The sequence below is a fragment of the Xenopus laevis genome, chromosome 9_10S, assembly GCF_017654675.1.
Source record: "Xenopus laevis strain J_2021 chromosome 9_10S, Xenopus_laevis_v10.1, whole genome shotgun sequence".
Classification (NCBI taxonomy): domain Eukaryota; kingdom Metazoa; phylum Chordata; class Amphibia; order Anura; family Pipidae; genus Xenopus; species Xenopus laevis.
In genome coordinates this window covers 81,486,688-81,510,668 of record NC_054388.1, presented here as the reverse complement: position 1 = coordinate 81,510,668, position 23,981 = coordinate 81,486,688, and the positions used below count along the sequence as shown (strand labels likewise).

The 23,981-nt window shown below is 36.3% G+C and overlaps 1 protein-coding gene across 1 annotated transcript in view; it reads left to right on the top strand.

Annotated features, from left to right (window-relative positions):
• pth2r.S (parathyroid hormone 2 receptor S homeolog) overlaps window positions 1-21,824 on the top strand; it is a 69,255-nt gene extending 47,431 nt beyond the window's left edge. The window contains exons 10-13 of the mRNA XM_018237869.2: window positions 511-605; window positions 8,041-8,179; window positions 10,469-10,510; window positions 19,196-21,824. Coding sequence (XP_018093358.1) covers window positions 511-605; window positions 8,041-8,179; window positions 10,469-10,510; window positions 19,196-19,591 — 672 coding nt within the window. The 3' untranslated portion in view covers window positions 19,592-21,824. The remainder of the gene's footprint in view (window positions 1-510; window positions 606-8,040; window positions 8,180-10,468; window positions 10,511-19,195) is intronic.
• The last annotated feature ends 2,157 nt before the right edge of the window (window positions 21,825-23,981 follow it).

Here is a 23,981-nt window from a genome sequence, read left to right as displayed (position 1 = left end):
TGTCCATGCCAATGGTGTCCTGTTGCATACATAACTTTAACTACACTTTTTAGATTATATTCATTCAACAACAAGGGGTGATTTTTCAACATTCAAATTTAGATTTTAGCTGCAATTCTAATCCTCAAATGTAAAACTTCGGCATCTAAAAGCTTGCAAGTTCATATGGAATTCAGTGGGGTTTGTCCTAGTCAACATTTTTGTTTTTTTTTACTTTGTTTTTTTTTGAGAGTTTGTATCAACCATTGAAAATGATGAGTAGAATAAGAATTTGATGCATTTCTCAAATGTAACTTTTGATACATAAGCCTTTAAAAGAGAAGAAATGTTGTAGTCTACATTTTCACTAGCATGCCATGAAAACATCTAATAGGGAAAACAAGCTGTTATGGAGTGAGAAAATGAGCAAATGATATGCCTAGGCACACATATGTATGCAAAAACACATATTAATGAATTACAATATTTTGCAAGATTTATTTGAAACTTCTATTTTTTTTTAATTTGCAGTTGAACTTCATCTTGTTCCTGAACACAGTGCGGGTTCTTGCAACTAAAATCTGGGAATCAAATGCAGTGGGTTATGATACCAGGAAGCAGTACAGGTTGGTTAGTACTTACTGGGAACAAGCAATGTTCTTTTTAAAATGTAACATTTACAATATCTATTGGTATTATCATTGTTATATACCTCCCAGTTTACACTGCTAACATGTCTCATAGTATATTAACCTATAACATGTCATTGGCTCTTCTGACACACTTTGACCTTTATTCTGCAAATATGTCCCTTAATATATTGTTTGTTTTGACTTGAGCTGCTCAGGACACTGCCATTGTTTTGTTTATCTTTGTTTGGTCTCTAAAACATAACTAGATTTATCCATAGCAAAATATTTCAACAGAGTTGTCAGGACATAAAACAGCTTGTTTAACTATAAATAGTTATCAGGATGATATTATATATAGCAAAGCATACAGTCTGCATTTAAATATAGACTGGTACAGCTGGTACACTATGTAGAAGATGTTTGCTGAAACGTGTTTATTTCAGAAGTTCAGAGTTTTAACAAGAACATCCTGATTTGCGACTGAAAAGCCATTTTCTTAAATCCTAATTTGGAACTGAAAAGCTAATAGGGTTTTTCAGTCCCAAATTAGAAATTAAGGACAACACGTTCAAAATCTTAAAAGTCCTCAGCTCTGATGTGTGTAAATCCATGCATTTTACTTGCTACTAGTGATGAGCAAAATATTTCACCAAGTTTTGCGCCGAAAATGACACCCATAGACTCGAATGGGTAAAAAATTTGTTGTGCGTCAAAATTTTGTTGCCCATATATTTCAATGCTTTTCTGTGAATTTTCACTGTTTCTCGAATTTTTGGTGAAGCGAAACTGATCAGACTTGCCCATCACTTCTTGCTACTATAAGGATTTTATGTAACCCACTGGGTACGATTCTATTTCTGAACCTTTGTAAAAGCATTTGCACATCAGCACTGCAATCTGTGTATTCTTGATGTTATTCCCTTCTGTGTGATATAGTCTACCATATGTAACTTTTGCTCTTATTCTTGCATAGACATGAATTGTGGTGTGTTATATGCCCCTGCACAGTGCATCTATCTTAAGGTGGCCATACATGGAGAGATCCGCTCATTTGGCGATGTCGCCAAACGAGCGGATCTCCCTCCGATATGCCCAACTTGAGGTGGGCAATATCGGGCTGATCCGATCGTGGGCCCTAGGGCCCAACGATTGGATCCTAGCAAACGCAAACGGGCGGTCGGATCGCGGGACCGCATCAACGATCCGATCGAGATCTGGCCAACTTTCGGCCAGATCTCGATCGGGGAAGCCCGTCGGGGGCCCCCATACACGGGCCAATAAGCTGCCGACACGGTCTGTCTGCAGCTTTTATCGGCTCATGTATGGCCACCTTTAGTCGTTTGTAGATACAGTATTAAAGCATTTATCACACTTTTTGAGTGTAACAGATAAGCAACCTGTAACTCTGACAGAATGGATCAGTTAAGCTCCTGGTTAAATCAGGTAGTTGCCTGGGCAACTGACTGTGGGGACTCCATTATTTAAGCACTGGACTTAAATTAATTAATTTATTTTTTGCACTTCTTTGAGAAAACTTTGTCACAGTTCATGTATTTATGTAGTGTATTTATTTTGTTACCGACTAAGAAAATATGTCCTTTATTTAGCTGACTCTCTAGTCGGACGAATACGTCTGACACAATGATTATCTTGATTTTTTTTAAAAAGAGGTTATTGGTTTTTATACAGTACTTTCTATTGCGTTATACTGCCAGAAGACAATGTGACTTAATCTGGGGGCCTTTAATGAAATAGCTGTGCAATGCATTGCTTAGCTTGTACAGAAATACCATAAAACCAGGAGAGGTAATTCCAGTGTCGGACTGGCCCACCAGGATACCAGGAAAACTCCCGGTGGGCCAAGGTGTCAGTGGGCCCCCCTGCTTCCAAACATTTGGCCTATTTCATGGTCATTACCAATTTCTATGAGTACAAAGAGGATAAATAGATGGATTAATAGATTAAAATATGTAAAGAAAAGAGAATAGGATAATAGAGGTTGATTGAGGAGAGGAAGAATAATAGTACTGAGAGTGAGCCCCTGGTCTAAGGTCTTTGGGTGGGCCCCTGGTGTCCTAGTCCAACACTGTAAGAGGGCCCCTAAGATAACAGTCCCAGTGGGCCCAGGACCACTTGTAATCTGTATGTTTATTGTATGCATCCATTTATTATACAGCGTTGCGGAATATCTTTCACATTGTGTTTCAGTGCTTCGAAATAAAAATATCACAGAGAACAATTTCACTGTAGGATTTATTGCTCACTAAAATGAGGGAATTGATCAAGGGTCTGAATCACTTGGCACTGTATTTTCCTATTGTAATGTACAGACACATTGCTATTTAGGCTGCACTGATTGGGTGAGGGTGGTCACCTAGGGCAAACACTCTTTCTTCTTCAATTTCAATGACTTAATGACTGACAGGGAGAGAAACTGGGGAGCTAATTAGGCACCGATATAACTAAAGTAAAACTTTAAGTGCTGTTATTCAGATTGTGAGTTTTAGGGAACTATTGACTTTGTTTGAAGGATAGCTGTGATTCACTTTCTAAATGTATTACTGCTGTAAGTGGGATACTGCAGGTTCTGTTCATATCCCACTTCTTTTTAATGAATGAATTAATGGGGCAAAGTACAAATTATAGATGCAATGTGCCCTGGTTTTCCCACTGTGCCCCTTGCTCTAATGTGATTTGTGGGTAGTGCCCTGAGGCACAACTCTTTATCATAAATGATAATCACAATGATTTGCTTTTCTCTCTGGGTGGCAGTGAATACAGAAGGGGCAGGAGGTGAAAAGCACATGGGTGTCTCCTTTAATGTCCCTAGCATGTGCTTCATTAAGAAAGGTCAGTGTGTTAAGTAAAGGGCTCCTTTGTATCTGACAGCCATGTACTATACACCTGTACAAAAAAGTGAACATAAAACTTTAGCATCTAAAAGCTTGCAAGTTCATGTAGAAGTTAATGGGAGTAGTATTGCTGTAGCAAAATTTTAGCCGTTTTAAGTATCTAATGAGTTCAAGTTGTTTTTACTCAGATTTATTTAATCGAGTTTTGTAAAATTTCCAGTTTATTGGAATTAGAAAAAAAAAATATGGAGCACTGGGAATTACAGAAGAGTATTTGAGCTGTACATCTCTAGTGCTTCTTAGAATGAGACTGGGCAGCATGCCACCCCTAAAATGTTGCCGCCCAGGGCCTATCAATGGACAGAGACCACATTGAGCATTGGCTATTTAAAATCAACAACAGATCAAACAAGTCACATGCTTCATTAATCATGTATGAAGTAGTGAAGCTAGATACACAATATTTTGGGAAATGTTCCCAAACACATGTATCCTGATTATGTTATGCAATTCCTGCTTCCTATTAGTCTTGGGTCTTCATACCTCTACAGAAAATGCCTTCATACTTCTAATGCAAATACACAACAGAAGTCTTGTCATGCTTTATGTCTAGGATGTAGATGATAGTCTGTCACACAAAACTGAGACAAAAAAAGGGTTGGAAAACAAGACAAACCATTTCACAGGAGTTCTAAAATGTACAACCTTATCAAGAATGTATACGTTTTAATTATTTTTTGGTGTTCGTTGAGTTGCTTTTGTACATTGTCATTTGCATGTTAGTGTCTTGCTATAAATTTGTACTGAATCTGTACTTTAAAATATTGATTACACTGGTCTTTGTTTGATGTTGTGTACACACAAAAACAGCATTAGCAAGACATAAAATAGATTAAAACAGATGACTTTGTTAAGGACCATTATGCATTTGAGCACGCACTGTGCATTTTATCAGAACATTTAGCTCAGAAAAAGAAAATTCTTTATAGACCCTGAAATATGGCAGAAAAATCTGTAAGGAGAGATTTATCGGTACATGGCATTGAATTTGTACACTGCTAATGCACAGCAGAAAATGAGGAAATTAAACTACAGATGCTATTTTATAACTTGTAGATAGAAGCAATTAATATATATTTCCCCATGGACACACAGGGGCAGATTCATTAAGGGTCGAATTTTGAAGTTAAAAATACTTCGAAATTCGACCCTCGAATTGAAATCATTCGACTTCGAATATCGAAGTCGAAGGATTTAGCGCTAATCCTGCGATCGATCGATCGAAGGATTTTTCGTTCGATCGAACGATTAAATCCTTTGAATCGAACGATTCGAAGGATTTTAATCCAACGATCGAAGGAAAATCCTTCGATCAAAAAATCACAGGCAAGCCTATGGGGACCTTCCCCATAGGCTAACATTGACTTCGGTAGGTTTTACCTGCCGAAGTAGAGGGTCGAAGTTTTTTTTAAAGGGGAAGTACTTCGACTATCGAATGGTCGAATAGTCGAACGATTTTTCATTCGATTCGTTCGATTTCGTTCAAATTCGAACGAATTTAACCAATTCGATGGTCGAAGTACCAAAAAAATACTTCGAAATTAGAATTTTTTTATTCCAATCCTTCACTCGAGCTTCATGAATCGGCCCCCCAGTATTAGCTAAGAATGAACACCTATATCCAATTTATTTTGGTAGTTGTTTTGGAGTTTCTTCTCCATTCAGCCAGGGCAAAAAATGAAGGCTGCAAGGTATCTGTTGCCAGTGTGTGTAGAAAGGTGTGTGTGTGTGTATATACAGTAAATATATCTGTTTTGAAAATCTATATGTATGAAAGAGGATGTGTGTACTGATAATATTGTGCAATTTATAAATATTTATTTTAAAAAAAAATTGGCTTGGTGTATAGTAGCCGATTTCTTGTTGCAGGAGTGCTCTTGTAACCCCCCATTTGTCAGCATATAGACACACACCGCTGCTGACAAAAGTACAAGTGGAGTTGTTCCGGGTTTTTAACTCTTTATTATGGTGGAGTGCATGTGGCACAGTAAAGCCACTAGCCCACCTACACTACAACAGGCAGTTATTACTGGATATCTCTTGGAGCATATTGCAGGATTTTTCATAACCTTATGGTGTATACAGTATAACAAAATACATTAAACACTAGTAGATAACAAGCAATCTCCTTGCATTGTGATGAGAAACTCATAGTCAAGTAACAGGCTGCTGCTCAGACAGGGCAGATGTCTCATACAGCAGCCATCTTGGGAGGCAACATGTCCTCTTCTGGGCTTCACTATAAACTTCAGCTAATCTTCCATAGTTCTTAATGCACTGGGGAGGGACAAAACCATTTGGCTGTTACAGAGATAAAGCCTGGTATATGTTATGCACTGATTTCATCTATGATATCAGGTTTAGCTTCTGTCAGAAATAACCTGGTCCTAATATTAAGTTGCATTAATAATTTTCCATTTAAAATCCTTTTAAGTGTGTTTGTACAACCCAAAAGTTTTCCTTCCTATCATTCTTTCAAATTTTAGCAAACCAGAAATATTGAATAGTGAAGATAACGTAGGGAATTAGTGCAAACCTATGTGATCTCCGTGCAGCAGGAAGTGACGCAGCAGCTAGTGAGTGGCTGGCAGGAAGAGGAAGTCGCAGATGCTGGCAGAAGAGAAATACCTGGCAGAGAGAACCACATGGTGAACAAAGAGAGAGAGACTAGAGAGCTGCTGGTGGGCCCAGAGAGATGAGAGGCTCCACCAAAACATTAATTTGGATCAGACTGGCACAGGGAAGCCAGATACTGTGCCTGGAGAGACAGAGAGTGTGAAAGGAATCCAGACTGGAGGAACAACCAGCAGGAGATTACTATCTGAGCATCCAAAGGGGCTGGTAGTCGCACTGTATGTCTGAATGTGCTGGACTCGCCTGAAGAGAACTCTGTAAAGCATCCAAAGAGCATTTGGAGTGAGTATCCTGTTTAAAAGGACAGAAACTTAAAGAAGAGCTTGAAGATACAGAGACTGTTTTGGGGAAGGATATTAAGGACTTGTCTTCTTTAGTTAGCTAGACAGATTACGCTAGCAAATTAGTTAAGTGAGGGCCTATTGCCATTGGTTAGAAGTGCTGCATGTATTAGGTACCAATTTATATCTTAGATAAACATTTATCCAGTTTAACCAAAACTGTGTGTGTATTATTACTGTATTACTGAAAAAAGTAATAGTCCTTTAATCTGTACTTCAACTTAAAAATTTTTCTGAAATGCTCAAACTCTTGTATGGATGCACTTCTTTAATGTTATTTGCGTGTGTATATATCAATCAGGTTTACATATGTAAATATACAGTAATACTAGCACTATTGAAAGCTTTAGAGAAAACAACCATAGACGTAGACATGCTGCAGGAGTGACATTTAGGAGCAGATTCATAAAAGACCATAGCTGGGAAAATCAGTTCCAACTAGTGATGGGCGAATTTATTCGCCAGGCGCGAATTCGCAGCGAATTTGCGCGATTCGCCGCCAGCGAATAAATTCGTGAAACGCCCGCGCAAATTCGCGTCAAAAATTCGCCAGCGTTTTTCGAAAAAACGGGCGCCGGCGTCAAAAATGGGCGCGAAATTCGCAAATTTTTCGGCGAAACGGCGCAAATTCGCCCATCACTAGTTCCAACAAACAGAGGTCAATTTCTGGACTCAGTTTTGTTTTCTGCAATCAATTGCTTGTTTTCTTCTGAACTGGTTTTAAATAGTGGCAAATTTAAATTTTTTGCAAAAACCAGTTTGTGGGAAAAAATAACAGGAATCGGTTATCCAGAATAAACAAAAGCAAATAGATTGCAGAAAGTGTGTGTTCAGGAAGTGACTCATCAGTATGCCTAGCTGTGGTTCTATTTCTGTTTTTTCTTTTAATTCTTTTAATTTTTGAGGGGAAAATATATTGTAAAAAAATTACTGCTTTTTACGGCATTTGACGGCATTTGTCTTTGAGCGCCACCAAAACAGAGACTATCAAGGGAAAGGATTACTCTTCTTTTAGTCTTCTCTACCATGCTAGGAATCAGCAGTACCAGAGAACATTTTTAATATAAAAAGAATGTAGTAACTAAGTGAATAGTTGGCTTGGCTACAATTTTTAAACCTTTGGATTGAATGTAGCATCTGTTAGTAGAAAACTCCACCCGAAAACTCAGTTTTTTTTGTGATTTTTGCTTGAAAACCCCTAAATCTTCAGGATATTGCTTGAAACTCAGCACAGATACAAAAATCTCTGGGACTTCTTCCATTGACTTATATGCAACCTCGGCAGGTCTGAGATGCCTGATTTTCTGATTCTGACTTTTTCCATCCTTAGTGTACAATAAAAATGTGTATTTTATAAAAAATAAAACCACAAATTTTTCGGATTTTTGGCATTCGCGTTTAGTAAATAAACTGCCTTGACAGTGCCAATTTATTTTATTCATGGGATGCAATTAAGTATTTTTAAATAGACAAATGTACATTTTTATGAATTATTTGACATTGGTGATCTTGACTCATCCACACTTCCAATTTGTTTTCTAGAAAGTTGGCTAAATCTACACTGGTTCTCATCCTTGTGTTCGGGGTCCATTACATTGTGTTTGTGTGCCTGCCACACACATTCACTGGCCTAGCTTGGGAAATTCGGATGCATTGTGAACTCTTCTTCAACTCTTTCCAGGTGCAGTGCCAAAGTTAGATCGCAGTTGTATATTTTGTGTTCATGCTGGTTATTTTCCAGTTATTTTCTTCTTTATTAAGAAATAATATATTAAACTGCTGTTATGAAGTGCAGAGCAAATTCATACTTAATTACTACAGCCTGTAATTTACACAACCCCTAGTGCAAGTACAGATGTCAGTTTTATATACCCAGCTGATGCCTATTAAACAGTCGGCCTCAGGCAAATTTATGAGACAACATTCATACACTTAAAGGGGCAGCAATTTCAAGATATTATTGATTATTGATTGTGTTCTATTTACAAGGTCAACTGAAATGTTTGCAGCAGTTCAAGTTTTAGTCGAGCTAAAAAAAACCTTTAGATTTAAAAAAATTGGCACCTAAAAGCTGACTAGTTGTCCTAGTCAATACTAAGCATTTTATTTTTCAATTCAAGGTTTTCAAATATTATTTGAACAAATTCAAGGTATAGTACTGTACTATCGCCTTCCTGAATTATTGCAAACCACATTAAAGGGAGAAAGGGTTCAAAAAGGAAAAAATTCAGACAAACATTTTCCATTGAGCAAATCTTTGTATGAACTACTCTATATTCATTAAAAAAATAGCACTGATTTATAAATCAGGCTCTCAATGTTAGTATTACTTTTTCATATTACATATATTTCTATTCAGGCCCTCAAGTAAATATCTTCCAGTATGTTATTCATGCCACTGCCTGGTTGAATGGTTGTGACCACATACAACTAGGTCAATTTAACATACAAACTGTTGGGTATGTAAAACAGACATCTGTACTTGCACTAGGGGCAAAACAATAAAGACAAAGACTAACTGCAAACTGTCTTAGAGTACAATTATATACCTCAGACTAATAGTAAGCATGTATATGGATTGAACATCTTTTTCAAATTTCAGATATTATGAATTGCTGCATTAGGCTGACCACTTCTAAACCATAAGGCCCTGCTCTTGTGTTGGTTTCTTGTAAGATTACCAGACTGAAAGGAGGGCTTTGGTAATAGAAAACTTTATAGATGGCAGGGAAAACTCTGCAACAAGAAAATACCATTATAACAGTATATTTGATTCATCTCGTAAAGGTTGCAGATGCAAAGGTAAAATATAAGTGAAGTGTATTTATCCCTTTACGTGTTATTTTACATAATTGGTTTTCAATTATTAGGGACTGGGAATTCTGTGCATATTGGCATCTAGGAAGAAACATATATAAAAAGAACTAAAACTACAGTGGAAATTCAGCAAAACACTGACCTATAGCATAAAATAATTATATGTGTATTTTTGAAATTACAGTACTGATATACATTATACTTCAAACACCTTCAAATGACATATAAATCAACCATATTATACTGCCACATGTTTGATGGTAACTGAACAGATGGCCCACACATTTTATTTCTAGTTCAAAATAAATTATGTTACTTATCACAAATGCCATCTAAAATAAGCTGCTATAGAGAATCTTGTGTTTCCTGCTCGAGATTTTGCTTACTTTTGTTTGCCTCCCACGGGATCAATTTGATGAGTTTCTTTGGAAAGGTTAGTCTAAATGGCCTTATGGGTTTTATTTTCAAGCTAACTTGCTATGATAACTTTCAATTTTAATGCAGCATTTACAGTTCTTACTACTTCTTAAATCAGTCATATTTCAGAGGAAAAAATATATACATGGCAACTACAGGAGCAACTTTTTTAATGATAAATAATTAAAAAAATTAAATCGTTGTATAATACAAGACATGAGGTTGATTTACTAACATAGGTGCCAGGGCCGGGCCAAGGCAGCCGGGCGCCCTAGGCAACCCGGCTGGCTGGCCACCCCACTCACCCCTACCAGCACATGTGCGGACGCCCGCGCCCAAATGCAATTATGTGTTCAGATGGCAGGATTTGGGACAGAGGGTAGATGACAGAAGTGAGAGAGCGATGAAGGGGAGGGGTAGGAGCGGCAGAGGGGAGGGGACGAAGGTTGAATACTAAAGAGGGCTGTGAAAATGGAATAGCCCTATTTCCGGCCCTGATAGGCGCTAAACTTCACCAGTTCAGTTACCCATGTCAACCACCAATATCTTCGATTTCATTTCCTAACATGTATTTGACTTTTTTTAAAAACTGCTGATTGGTTACTTTTGACTACTGCATTAGTACAGTTTATCAACCTGTGAGAACATCTCATGTTATACTTGTCAAATATTACTAAGGAATATAAGTGTCTGCTGAATGCAATTAACTCATTTGTTATTATATTTCATCCTGCAGGGCTTCTTTGTCTCAATAATATACTGTTATTGCAATGGTGAGGTGAGTACACATATTTTCATAAAGTTTATGTGCTATTTCAGTTACTGCTGTTGCTAGTACTGTTAAAAAAGATTCTCACATCAAATAATAAAATACATCAATTTCCTGTAAATAATATCCTTATAAATGGTGCTCAGTGATGTCATCAGTTATAATGGTGATCAGTAACTTCTAGGGATGCACCGAATCCATTTTTTTGGGATTCAGACAAATTGTTCATGAAAGATTCCTGAACTGATTACTGAACTAAATCAGAACCCTAATTTGAATATTCAAATTAGGGCAAGGAAGTGTTAAACGATCAGCGACATCAGTTTTTTTACTAAAAAATTTGTTGGTGTAGAACGAAAAAAAACCACAAGGACATATTAAACTTTTAAATCGCTGTCTTTATTAAGAAATTACTTACTGAAACTCTGCTTGCGCTCCTCTTCAGAAAAGTCGACGTGGCGACTATCCATAATGCGGCACTTCCTTTCTCATCCCTGGCTATCTCCTATAAGGAAAGCAGGGAGGAGAAATCAAGTGCCGCACAATGGATCGCCTTTTCTGAAGAGGAGCGCTAGTAGAGTTTCGGTAAGTTATTTCTTAATAGACACTTAGGGGTAAATTTATCAAAGAGTGAAGTTCCGCCACTAGAGTGAAATTCCGCAGCTCTCAATTCATTTCTATGGGATTTTGAAAGGCCTATTTATCAATGGGTGAAAGTGAAAGTTCACCCTTTGATAAATACGCCTATAAAAATCCTATAGAAATGAATGGAGAGTGGCGGAATTTCACTCTAGAGGCAGAACTTCACTATTAACTTCACTCTTTGATAAATATACCCCTTAGCGATTTAAAAGTTTAATATGTCTTTGAATTTGTTTTTTGTTCTACACTAATGAATTTTTTAATAAAAAAAATTGATGTTGCTGGTCCTTTAAAGAGAACCATGTGCTGGGTACATGTTTAAAACATTTTTAACTTCCTTGTTTGTGTGAAGAAACGCCACATGATTTTTAGGATTCAGTTCGGCCAAACACTTGGATTCGGCCAAATCCTGCTGAAAAAGGCCTAATCCGAAACAAAATCCTGGATTCGGTGCAACCCTACTAACTTCTACTCACTGAAACTTGTGTATTATAATAAATAATGTACTCGCTATTGTACTCTTTGGTGACTATCCTTAGATTTTACAATAGGAGGTACAAAATTCACTGTATTATTGAAACAGCGAGTTAAAAAAACGTATGAAAATGATCTCAGTATATCTGTCACAAAAGTTTTGATAACAAGCAAAATTAACCAATCGGTTGGGAATCTTTCTGCACAGTAATCAGTGCAGTCATGTACTTTATGTTTCCCACAATGAAGCCTGAATCTTAAAACTCAAGCTTCAAGGGACCATTGAACAGAGCAGGAGGAATACTGGCAGAAGAGAATGCATTCTGTAAATCAAGTTTAAGCAGGGAGACATGGAAAGGAGTCTGTGGAGCCAAGGCCAGAAGAAGAGCCAAATGAATTGAATCTGGCCATGTATTATAGCAAATATTCAAGCTGTCCTCTAATTGCATCATTGCAGCCTCTCAAATTCAAGTATTTCTCACTAAACACCATGCAAGCACATAATTACACCATTCCCAGTACCATTTATTGAATAAAATAATAAATAAAGTTTGCCCAATTTACAATCTCTATGAAGACAAGTTTATTGCCGCTTACTTCATGAATTCATTTGTCTGTTGTATCAGGAACATTTACTAAATGTATTCTTACAAATAGTGGTGAATGAAACTGTCATGAAACCACAAAAAAATTTGCAAAAAACATTAGTGTTAATGGGAACACAAAACAACAGTGTAGTTAAGAGCTAGAGTTAGAGCTCTGCAATAGCATATACTGTACATTGCAATGCAGAGACGCTCCTTTCCAATATGTTACAATTGTTATTCAAATAAAAAAAGACTACAGTGTTGCCAATTTCTTCCGTATACAGCATCATACAGGGAGAGGGCTCCTATTGGTTGATGCAGAAGACAAAGGGCACATAATGACATCTGCAACAGAATGCATTGCAAAATTCTTGTGCAGATTCAGGGTAAAGTAGCGGCTTACAAAACTGCAAATTTCACTGCAGAACTATACCTGGCATAAAACTATATTTTTATTCTCATCATTTAATAATTATCTTTCTATTCCCCCATTTTTTAATCACCACTTGGCTTTTGTTAACATGTTTTATTGTTATGTCTGAATTTTTGAGGCCATCAATTTAATTCCATTCTAACACAGAAAGAGAATCTAAAGGTGTAACATGTACCATTTTTGCTAAAGCCTCTAAATCCCTTCCTACTATTTACTTATACAGATCTTGCATTAGTGATATGTGAAGTTAGTGGCTAGAATATCGAAACAATGCTGCTTTCATCTCTCAAAATAATGTGCCAATTATCGTCCAAAAAATGACTTCCTTTCAGGTGCTTAGGTGATCTTTATATGGATTTACAATATACAGTATCTTGCAAGTCAGACCATTGATTGATTCTCTTATTTTACTTAAAGTAACAGTAACAACAACAAATGAAAGTGATTTAAAGTAATGAAAATAAAATGTCTTGGTGCCCTGCACTGGTAAAACTGGTGTGCTTGTTTCAGAAAATTTACTATAGTTTTTATAAACAAGCTGCAGCCATTCAAACATGAAAAAGGAGAAAAGGCACAAGATACACAGTTCATAATAGATAAGTTCTGAAGAATCCCATTGTATACTACAGAGCTTATCTGTTATCTACTGAGTATCCTGTGCACAAATGACTGCCCCCATGGCTACACAGAAGCTTTTTTATATAAACTATAGTTGTGTTTGTGAAGCACATCTTCATCGCCTCGGGAGTCTTCAGTAAGCAATCGCTGTATTTGCGCATGCACAGTTGTAGCAATATTCTGGTCCCGAACAACTGCGCAAATCGAAAGCCTCGGAAATTGCCAAAGGGACCCGGAGATTACCAAAGAGCTGCAAGATGGCGCCCGTGAGCTCCGCTGCACTGACTCTGCAATGAGGGGTAATTACGAGCTTAGGGGCATTTACTTGTGTGAACACCTGTGCGGGGGAGGAGCAGGGAGGAGGGACTGTAGGGGGTAGGGGTTTTTATTAGCAAGAGGGTTTAGTTCTCCTTTAAACACAGAGGCAAACAGATGTGCTTTGAATTAAAGCATTAAATACAATGTCACATCATATAATTATAAACATTTGCAGACAGAACCCTTACTTGGCTTGCATTATTACACAGAGGTGTATATTTAGTTTGCTGGGTTGAAAAGCATTAAACCCACTAGCACACGGCAAATTTCTGGAGGCACAAGAGCACTTTTTACATTAAAAGATATGGTGCTTCCCGGTATTAAATGATTATACACAGTGACAGGCTAGAGAATTTAAAGTGAAAGGCTAGGAGATTGCTTGTATTATAAAAAAAATCCAAAACTTACATTAAACCATTTAATACAGTAGTCTAACTACTGGTGGAATATTATGTGCTACAGAAGCCAATTCTTGGTGGTATTAAAGTGTAACATTCTGGCTTTACAGGAGTTTGTTAGAAAAAAATCACAGCATTAAACAGTACATGGCTGAACACAGTTTCTCAGTCAGGTAACAATCTTGTTCCATATTAGTTAATATATAGTTGCCTTTCTTCTTAACTCTATTCATGGATAGTTCATAAGCACCTTAAAGAAAAGAATGGAAGTCTAAAGTAACTGTTTTCTCCCTTATGATAAAAACTCAAGTTGCAACTTTCCAAGAGAACTCTTCCACCAGTTCTTGTTCTTGACAGGGTCTCCGTTCCTTCTCAGTTATGTGTCCTTTTGATTTCTGCATTCCCTTCACAGGAATAAATTTAAGCAGGTTGATTTATCAACAGATGAATTTTAGCCACAAATTTTTTTGAATCAAAACCCCCTGAAGTCGAATTATGCTTTGTAATACTCCTATGTACAAAAACTACCAAGCACAAAAAAAAACTGTGAAACTCAAATGCAAAACTATGGCATGTAAAAGCCGCTGAGTTCATGTAGAAAAAAATTGCGTTTTTTTCACTCAAAAACTCAACCAGAGAAACTTTATCTTTAGTAAATGGACCCCCTAAGTCAAAAAGGGGGTCAGAGAACAGATACAAATGGCTTATTGTTTCACTATCTACCTTCACTTTGTATGTTAATGCCAATATGTGGATCACTACTGCTCCACATCAATGAATATATTTATTTTTAAGTACATAATGTCATCCCTTTACATAGCCTTTCAAATGGGGCTATGGAGGCAGACAATATGCACCCCACCCCACATGAGTTTGTGTCATTTTTATACAGTCTCTCTGTTGGTAAGTTAATATATTTTAGGCAGTGACGCCTTGCATGCCCCCCTGTGGCTTAGTAGATAAAAAATTTGTGAAATTCTCTCTTGTCTGTCAAAGATAACAGCTTGTATTGACATTGCCAAAACAGAAGGTACTGTTATAGTCCAACAAATCACTAGTATGTCCTCTCTCACACTTTCTATAAATTCGAACTCTGAGTCACTATTTCAGCAGCACAATTCCATAAGGAGCATTTTTTCTGCTAATTATTATATCGACCAACCTCAGAGACCCTAACCCCAGCAGTGAAAGAGAAAAGATAGCAGGTTCACAGTGTTTTCACTTCACTCCTAGGTATAAGCACTTTCCATTAAAGGGATACTGTCATGGGAAAACATGTTTATTTCAAAACGCATCAGTTAATAGTGCTGCTCCAGCAGAATTCTGCACTGAAATCCAGTTTTCAAAAGAGCAAACAGATTTTGTTAAATTCAATTTTGAAATCTGACATGGGGCTAGACATATTGTCAGTTTTCCAGCTGCCTCCAGTCATGTGACCGATTCAGTTACATTAAGTAGGAGAAATAACAGCCTGCCAGAAAGTAATTCCATCCTAAAGTGCAGACACAAGTAACATGACTGGGGCAGCTGGGAAACTGACAAAATGTCTAGCCCCATGTCAGATTTCAAAATTGAATATGAAAAAAATCTGTTTGCTCTTTTGAGAAATGGATTTCAGTGCAGAATTCTGCTGGAAAAGCACTATTAACTGATGTGTTTTGGAAAAAAACATGTTTTTCCATGACAGTATCCCTTTAAGTAATGTTGATTTGACCATGCAGTCTGTAATTATTAAAGGGATAGTTCACCTTTTTGATAAATTTTAGGGTCTTCATTATTCAATTATTTATTTATTTATTTATTTATTTTTTTAATCACTTGCCTTCCTCTTCTGCTTCTTTCATCTTGCAAATGAGTGTCGCTAACCCCAGTAGCCAAAAAAAAAACGATCACAAGGCTACAATTTTTTTTATTATTCTTTTTTTTTTTTTTTATTAACTAACTTCCTATTTAGACCATACCAAACTGCAGAGCTGCTGAACTAAAAGGATAATAACTGAAAAACGACAAAAAATAAAGCATATAGTATAGTTTCAAATTGTCTCAGAATATTAATGTCTACATCATGCTCAAAGTTCACTTAAAGGTGAACTATCCTTTAACTAGCACAGACAGACTGGGCATATACTGTTGCTAGAGTGTGAATTACAACCAGGTGCTGTACAGAGAATCATACAAGCATCCTTTTCAGACTAAAGAACAGTTCCCCTTTCCCCATTATTTCAGTACTGAGACATCTTCTGCAGAAGAACAACCTATCAATAAGAAAAGTTGATCAATCAATCTTTGTTGTTATCTGGCAATCTGCTTTAAAAAGCTTTAATATTTTCCTGGCACTGTTAACGTGATATCTTATGACAGATTTTTTATATATACGATAACATCAATTCATTTCAAATCCACTTGTGCCTAAAAATATACCCACATTGTATCATCTGAAGCTATTCCAGGCATTCAGAATGTAGGGCTTGTCACTTTTGGGTGATACTTCATTCAAACGTTAATCTATTTCAAACATCAGCAATTGTCTCTCCAACATACAGTAGATCAGTAGAAATTGTGCCGAAGCCACTGAAGAAAAAAAAAAAAACGCCTGGCAAAATATGTAATAAATGGTACTCTGTAGTACAAGGATGTAAAAAAAAGTTCTACTGAAATATCCTTGATTTTATGCCTCTGCACCCCTATATTCATATAAATATTTCTTCTTTCACTCTTGCATATAGTTGTATTAAAAACATTTTTTAGGAGCCTATGACTGAGTAAGCACGACATGAATTAGGCTTAACTGAAAAGGGTCAGGAGGTTAGGATTAGTTAGGTTAGGATTCGGGGGTTCGGCTGAATCCACAATAGTGGATTCGGTGCATCCCTATATATTTCACTTTATCATTTCAAGCATCACATTGGTTGTGTTACAATGATTGTCATCCACATGTTTGGCCATAGCTGGTCTATATTTAACTCTACTGGCAAGAAATGCTCCAGGAACCTCACACCAGAGGTTGTAATAACACACATGGAATGTAACTAGTCTGTACATTCTCGAAAAGGTACATAATTAATTTACACAACAGGTACATCTTGTATACACAATGGAGTTCTAATTTAAAAAAAAAAGGTGAAACATATATAATTTACATAATAATAGGCTTTGTCCATTCACAATACCAGGTGCTCCCAGGTCCTTATCTGATGATGTTGTTTTTAAAGTTGTCTTAGAACTATAGCTTCCATCCCTTGTGATTATGAATCCATAATGGTGGTTACGTTCCTATGCATGACAGCATTAACACTACAGCTGTCCAATATCATTCTTAAATCCCATGCCTCCAATTTATAAACTGTTAGATTTTGAGCACAATACAGGAATAATGAGCAGAGCAATTAAGAGAACCCTCAGCAAGCCAAAGGAAAATCACAAAGCACTAATCAGACATAAACAACAAATAAATGCCCCTCAGATCACCAAGATAAATGTTCTGTTTTTTTTTGTTTTTTTTACAAGACTAGTAATACCACTATGTAACGACACCTACACAAAAATGCAAAGCAGGAATCCCAAGTCAGTTTCATGTGCACCAACACTTTACTTATCACAATGTTTTCAGTCAGACGCGACACTTGGGGGCAGATTCACCAAGGGTCGAATATCGAGGGTTAATTAACCCTTGATATTCGACTGGGAATTAAAATCCTTCGACTTCGAATATCGAAGTTGAAGGATTTTAGCGCAAATAGTTCGATCGAACGATCGAAGGAATAATCGTTCGATCGAACGATTAAATCCTTCGAATCAAACGATTCACAGGATTTTAATCCAACGATCGAAGGATTATCCTTCGACCAAAAAAACTTAGGCAAGCCTATGGGGACCTTCCCCATAGGCTAACATTGAGTTCGGTAGGTTTTAGATGGCGAACTAGGGGGTCGAAGTTTTTTCTTAAAGAGACAGTACTTCGACTATCGAATGGTCGAATAGTCGAACGATTTTTAGTTCGAATCCTTCGATTTGAAGTCGAAGGTCAAAGTAGCCCATTCGATGGTCGAAGTAGCCCAAAAAACACTTCGAAATTCGAAGTTTTTTTACTTCGAATCCTTCACTCGAAGTTAGTGAATCGGCCCCTTGGTGACTTGATGAAACAAAAGTTTCAATAAGATTTCGCAGTAAATTATATTGCGTTCTTTTGATGTATTGGGTTGTTGCAAATAGAATGTAATGTTACTTTTCCCTGGTCTTTTATGACCATAAGAACACCTATAGATAATTATTTCTGCCACCTTCTAAGCCCAATACATACTTTAATGCCACATTTCTTGCTTCCGGATTCTGATCTCTAACAAATTCATTATCAAGCAACTACAATGATAACAGAACAATTTTTGGGGGGAGGGGGGAGCTGCTGGAATCAGTGAAACACATTTGATAGCTGAAAATAAGCAGAAGAAAGGGGCATACTAGCTACCTTAAAGGTGAACTACCCGAAATCAGGCACAAGATAGAGAAAATTATTGGTATTAGTGTAAGTGCTCTAGTCATTGGAAGCATGATTCCAACTGAGCTACTTCATTGGTTGCTTAGTTTGTGTTCTAAATTCAATACTTAACAGATACACACAGGATGTTATTTCTCAATGCTCATATTTTTGACTTTATATTACTTAATATACACAATTATTATATTACTAAGAGAAAAAGCACGAATAACTCAAATGTAAAATTTGCCATCTAAAAGCTTGCAAGGTAATGTAGAAGTCAATAGAAGCTGTTCTAGCCAAAATGTAAACTATTTATTCAATTCAAGTATTTTTTGAGCTTTTAAACTCACTAAAATTATGAGTAAACAACCAATTTAAGGTACCATCAGTTATCTAAAAACACATTATCCAGTAAGCTCAGAATTATGGGAAGGCCATCTCCTGTAGATTGCATTTTAACCAAATAATTATAATGTTTAGAAATAATATCCTTTTTCTCTGTAATAGTAAAACAGTACCTTGTACTTGATGCCAACTAAGATATAATTAATCCTTATTGGAAGCAAAACAATCCTCTTAAGTTTAATGTTTATAAAATTTTGAAGTAGACAATGTATGGAGATCCGAATTACAGAAAGATTTTGTCTCTGGAAAACCCCAAGTTCCGAGCATTCTGGATAACATTTCATAACCATATGTCTCCTTTGTTTTTTTATTTTTCCTTATTGCTTTTCTTTGTTTTTAAAGGTACAAACAGAAATCAAAAAGACATGGACTAGGTGGAATCTTGCCTTTGACTGGAAAAGCACAACTCACTGCAGTAATTTTAGATATGGATCTGTCCTGACCAATATGACCCATAGCACTAGCAGTCAGTCTCAGATGGTAACCAGCTCTCGCATGGTGCTGATCTCCAGCAAAGTGAGTCGAAGTGTAAGCAAGCAGGCTGATGGGCACATGAATTTACCAGGGTATGTCCGAAGCAACTCTGACCATGACTGTTTGCCTCAATGGATCCAGGAAGAAACAAACGAGAATGAAGAAAAGCAAGTTGATGACATATCATTAAAAGAAAAGCAGAGACCTTTGCAACTTAGTGCCCAGGTAGAAGTCAACAGAAATGACATTGAGGAAACATTATAGTTGGCTTCTCAGGAACAGGATCCTGACTACATCCAGTCGGAACCATGATTTTAATGTTTGCTTTATTTATTTGTTTCATATAGAGAAGAGAACACTTTGCCTTTGGAAGTTCCTGACGCATGGCTCAGTGATTAGATCTTATTTACAGTAAGCATGATCATGTTTATAAGCAATGTACATGACATTTATAAAAGCACAAATAATGACATTTGAGAACGATAAATATGTATAAATTACTCGATCTGTAATCAAAATACTGTCTGTGAGGTAAGATGTGTATATAAATTATATATATATTCTGTAAACTATTACGGTAAAATATTAAATATCTCTATAAAAAGTCAAGAATTTCTGTTTGAAAAGGTTTTTTCTAAATTCAGCAAGTATATTAACTGTAAAATCATGATATATTGCATAATAGACTTTATAGCTATGAGACGATAGTCCGATTTTCTATTAGCTGGAGGTACAAGGTACAGTGCACTGAACTGTATTTGGCCTAGAAGATCAGTGATCAGCCTTTAATATGAAATCTAATGACCCTGGTTTGATCCCCTGTGACTCTGGACTGGTCACTTAATCTCCTGGTGTTCTGGCATAGTTAGTATGAGAATAAGCTCTGTCTTGCTTGCTCTAAAGTGCTTTGAGTCCCATCGGAGAACTACAAGGGAGCCCTGTTCTTTACAGTTATTTTCCAAGTTGTATCTGCAGGGCTCCCTCTCTGTATTGCACATGTGCATGCTCTTATTTTTGGGCCAATGAATAGATTGTCCCCAACAGATTGCCATTGATTTTACATTTTCTCACCCTGTCCAGACACTTTTTTTAGTGCTAAATCCTACCTCCAGGTGGTGCTAGAGTACGCTGCAGTACATTGCTTCTGATGGACGAAGGCCATTGCACTCTAGCACCATCTAGAGGCAGGATTTAGCACTATAAAATGATTCCGTGACACTGTGCACATCAATGTGAAATCCTGATGGCTTCATCTGTAACTTACACAATGAAGTAGACGCAACCATTGGTGAAAATACAGAGAAAACAGACCCTGTGGCCATGTAGGGACCCAGGTTTGCTTCCTCTAAAGGGGAGCCTGCAATTTTGCAAGTGTCCGGCAGGTCATCTGTAATTTTGGCCAGGGGTTGGCAGCACCACTGGATGCAACTTCCACATTATTTACAAACAAAGCCAATTAACAAAATGTGAGTATTTTTGGTGACATGGCAAGCATAATTATCCTGGTATACTGAGGGGAAATGCTGCACCCTTGAAAAAAAAAGGTAAATGGCACATATATTTGCACTTGCTCTGTTAATTAACGAGGCACAGTATTTTAATACTTTGAATTGCAGTCACATTCTACTTCATATCAATGCTTATTTCAGGAAATTGCTTTCACATTTTAATATGGAGGATAAAGCTAATACAATCATCTAAGTAATCCCCTGACATATTTTCTACAGAGTTAACATGTTTACATGTTTGGTCTCTGGATGTAGTGGAGACAATAAAACTAATTTGAATATTTCCAATGTTCAGATACAATATGTGCAGTCTTATTTGGAAGAAAAGATGATAGCATTAATTGCCTCGCTGTACTCTATTTTTTATGTGAATGGGTCTTTCTCACGTTTAATTATGTGTGTATATATATATATATATCTATATATATATGTATAAAGTGTACATAAAGATTTCTTTTAAGAATGCAGGGACAAAAATATAATGCAACGAATTTTTTTTCTTGCATGAATTAGCAAAAAGAGTGTATGGATCCCACAGCAATGGCCATGTTTTAAACAGAAACTCATGAATGGCATATATCTTCTTCCAACCTCCATGTATTCATTTTATTAAATGGTTGTGTTGAATTGTAAAGAATATTTTCATATTTTTATTTATGAAGATGATGATAGTCTGTTGAACGATACAGTTTTTGCCTTGGAACTGCCCTCTAGAGCAGTTACTGTTAAATTAGCAAAGAACACGTTAAATTTTTAAGGCTGAAAAGGTAAAACCCAATAGCCCAGCATTAACGTCCTTCAAAATAACCAATTTCTTTTGAAATATAGATGGAAATTGAAATATACAGAAAATCTATAAAGGTATACATTAAGGGACTTGGGTTTTACACTTGACATTGATTCCTTCTAAAATGATATGACTTGCTGTATGATGAATTTATTTCCATAATAATGAAAATTTAACACAATATTAAAAACACATATTTGCATTGCAGTGTTATCTTGTGGTTCTTTTTTTCTCTCCTTGTAAATCAGACTTTTTTTATATAATCAGAGAAATTCTTTTTGCCTATGACGTGGTAAAAATGATTGGACTATTGGAGTATTATAATTGTTTTTCCATTTATATTGTTTTGAAAACTACCCAAAACCTCAGACATCAGGCTTCTCAGCATTAATGACATGTAGGATGTTTTTATACACAACCCTGAAGAAAATCAGTTATTTAATGCACTTGAAATCTTGGGAATTTTTATTTTAACAAAAGGAAGTAATTTGAATGCACAACCATACTGTATTAGAAATGAAGCGAAATTTAAATTTATTATTGTAGTGTCCGTTTATTAGTTATTATATTGCTTCTATATTATTTCTACCGTTTAAAATCACAGATGCAGGAATCTTGGTTTTATTGGGCTGTTTCCATGGATATCTATTGAATAAATTGCTCTCCATACACAACAGACACACACATGCACACAACCAAATAGACCTGAGCCACCCAAAATACTTTTTGATGGAATGGGGAATGCTGATAATTAATTTGAAGAAAATTATTAATATGATCAGCCACCAATTAGTTTACTGCCTGATATTCTTACATAAGAGAAGATACTGCTTTCAGGCAGTGTAAAGTAAAGTTTAAATATAAATGCCGATACAAATAAGAACATTTTAATGGCCTGAAACTTCAATAAGAGCTGTAGCTTAGAGGTCATTTTGATGAATGCTATTTGTAGCAGGGAACAAATGCTGCTATCAACCATGTACCACTTTCTGTTACAGAAAAGAAATGCAGGAACTAATTATCAACACAAAAAAGATATTTTGCCTGGTATGAGAATATCCCATCTACTGCTAATTAGCTATTGTTTTTATGTGTGCCTATTTTAAAAAGACTGACTATGGGTTGGGAGTACATTACTCCTAATACTGTATATGGCAGTGATGCACCTTGTATGGAAACAAGTCACCAAGCACCTATAGTAAAATATCAGTTAATCTGTTGTAAACTAGAATGTGCTTCAGTCCCATGTCCAGCAGGTGAGAAGAAGAGTTGAGTTGAGGAGACTGTTAATTTAAGTCAAGGCATCAAGACAAAGAAAAAAAGTCAGGCCAAGTAGGTTTAAAAAAGGGTTGTCAAAAACTAGACTGGAACGGAAAAGGCAGTTGAGAGTAAACTCAAAAAAGTTATACAATCAGTAATTTGATCTTGCCAAGAAGTATGCTTGCAGTGTAAAACAGAAATACATTTATGACAATATTTACAGGTATGCGTGTACAGACAGGGAAATATCACATTTCTTCAGCCATTGCCAGAGCAACTACTAGTTAAATATTACAATTCCTAATATTCATAAACTTCTGTTTTTCCCAATCCTCTTCCCCAAAATCTATCATCCCACAGTGTCAGAGCTACCCACTGAATTATCCAATAGAAGAATCATTGCTGTGTAATCACTAGCAAAACTAGTGAGGCTTGAAAAGAACTCCAAGGACCCCAACTAGAATGTGTGTAGATATATATATATATATATATATATATATATATATATATATATATATATATACATACATAATGGTGTCTTTCAAAGAGATCATGCTAAATAAAGAGAAAAGCCAATATGGACTGTCTCCCCCCAAAGGTAACACTTTCTTTTTTTTTAGGATAGGACTGACGCATGGACACTGCCTTGACGGGGCGCGTCAGCTTATGCATGCTTTGTACAAACTTTTTTATTAGTGCATGGTGCATCAACGCGTTTCGACTCACGTGGAGCCGTCGTCAGGATGAAAAAACAGGAAGTGAAGCAAACCAATAAATCAACCACATTTCCAACCAACTTGTCAATGTTTAAAACAATACACATGTGAACTAAAAGGTTTCTGCCTATTCGCATATATTAAGTATGAAAAAAGATCCACTGCAGGGCCTTATAACATAATGGTTTTAATAGTCACTTTTTAACATATTGGTCTTAGTAGATATTTAATAGTACTAAGTGGATCTTTTATATATATATAGATAGATAGATAGATAGATAGATAGATAGATAGATAGATAGATAGATAGATAGATAGATACAGTGGTGTGAAAAACTATTTGCCCCCTTCCTGATTTCTTATTCTTTTGCATGTTTGTCACA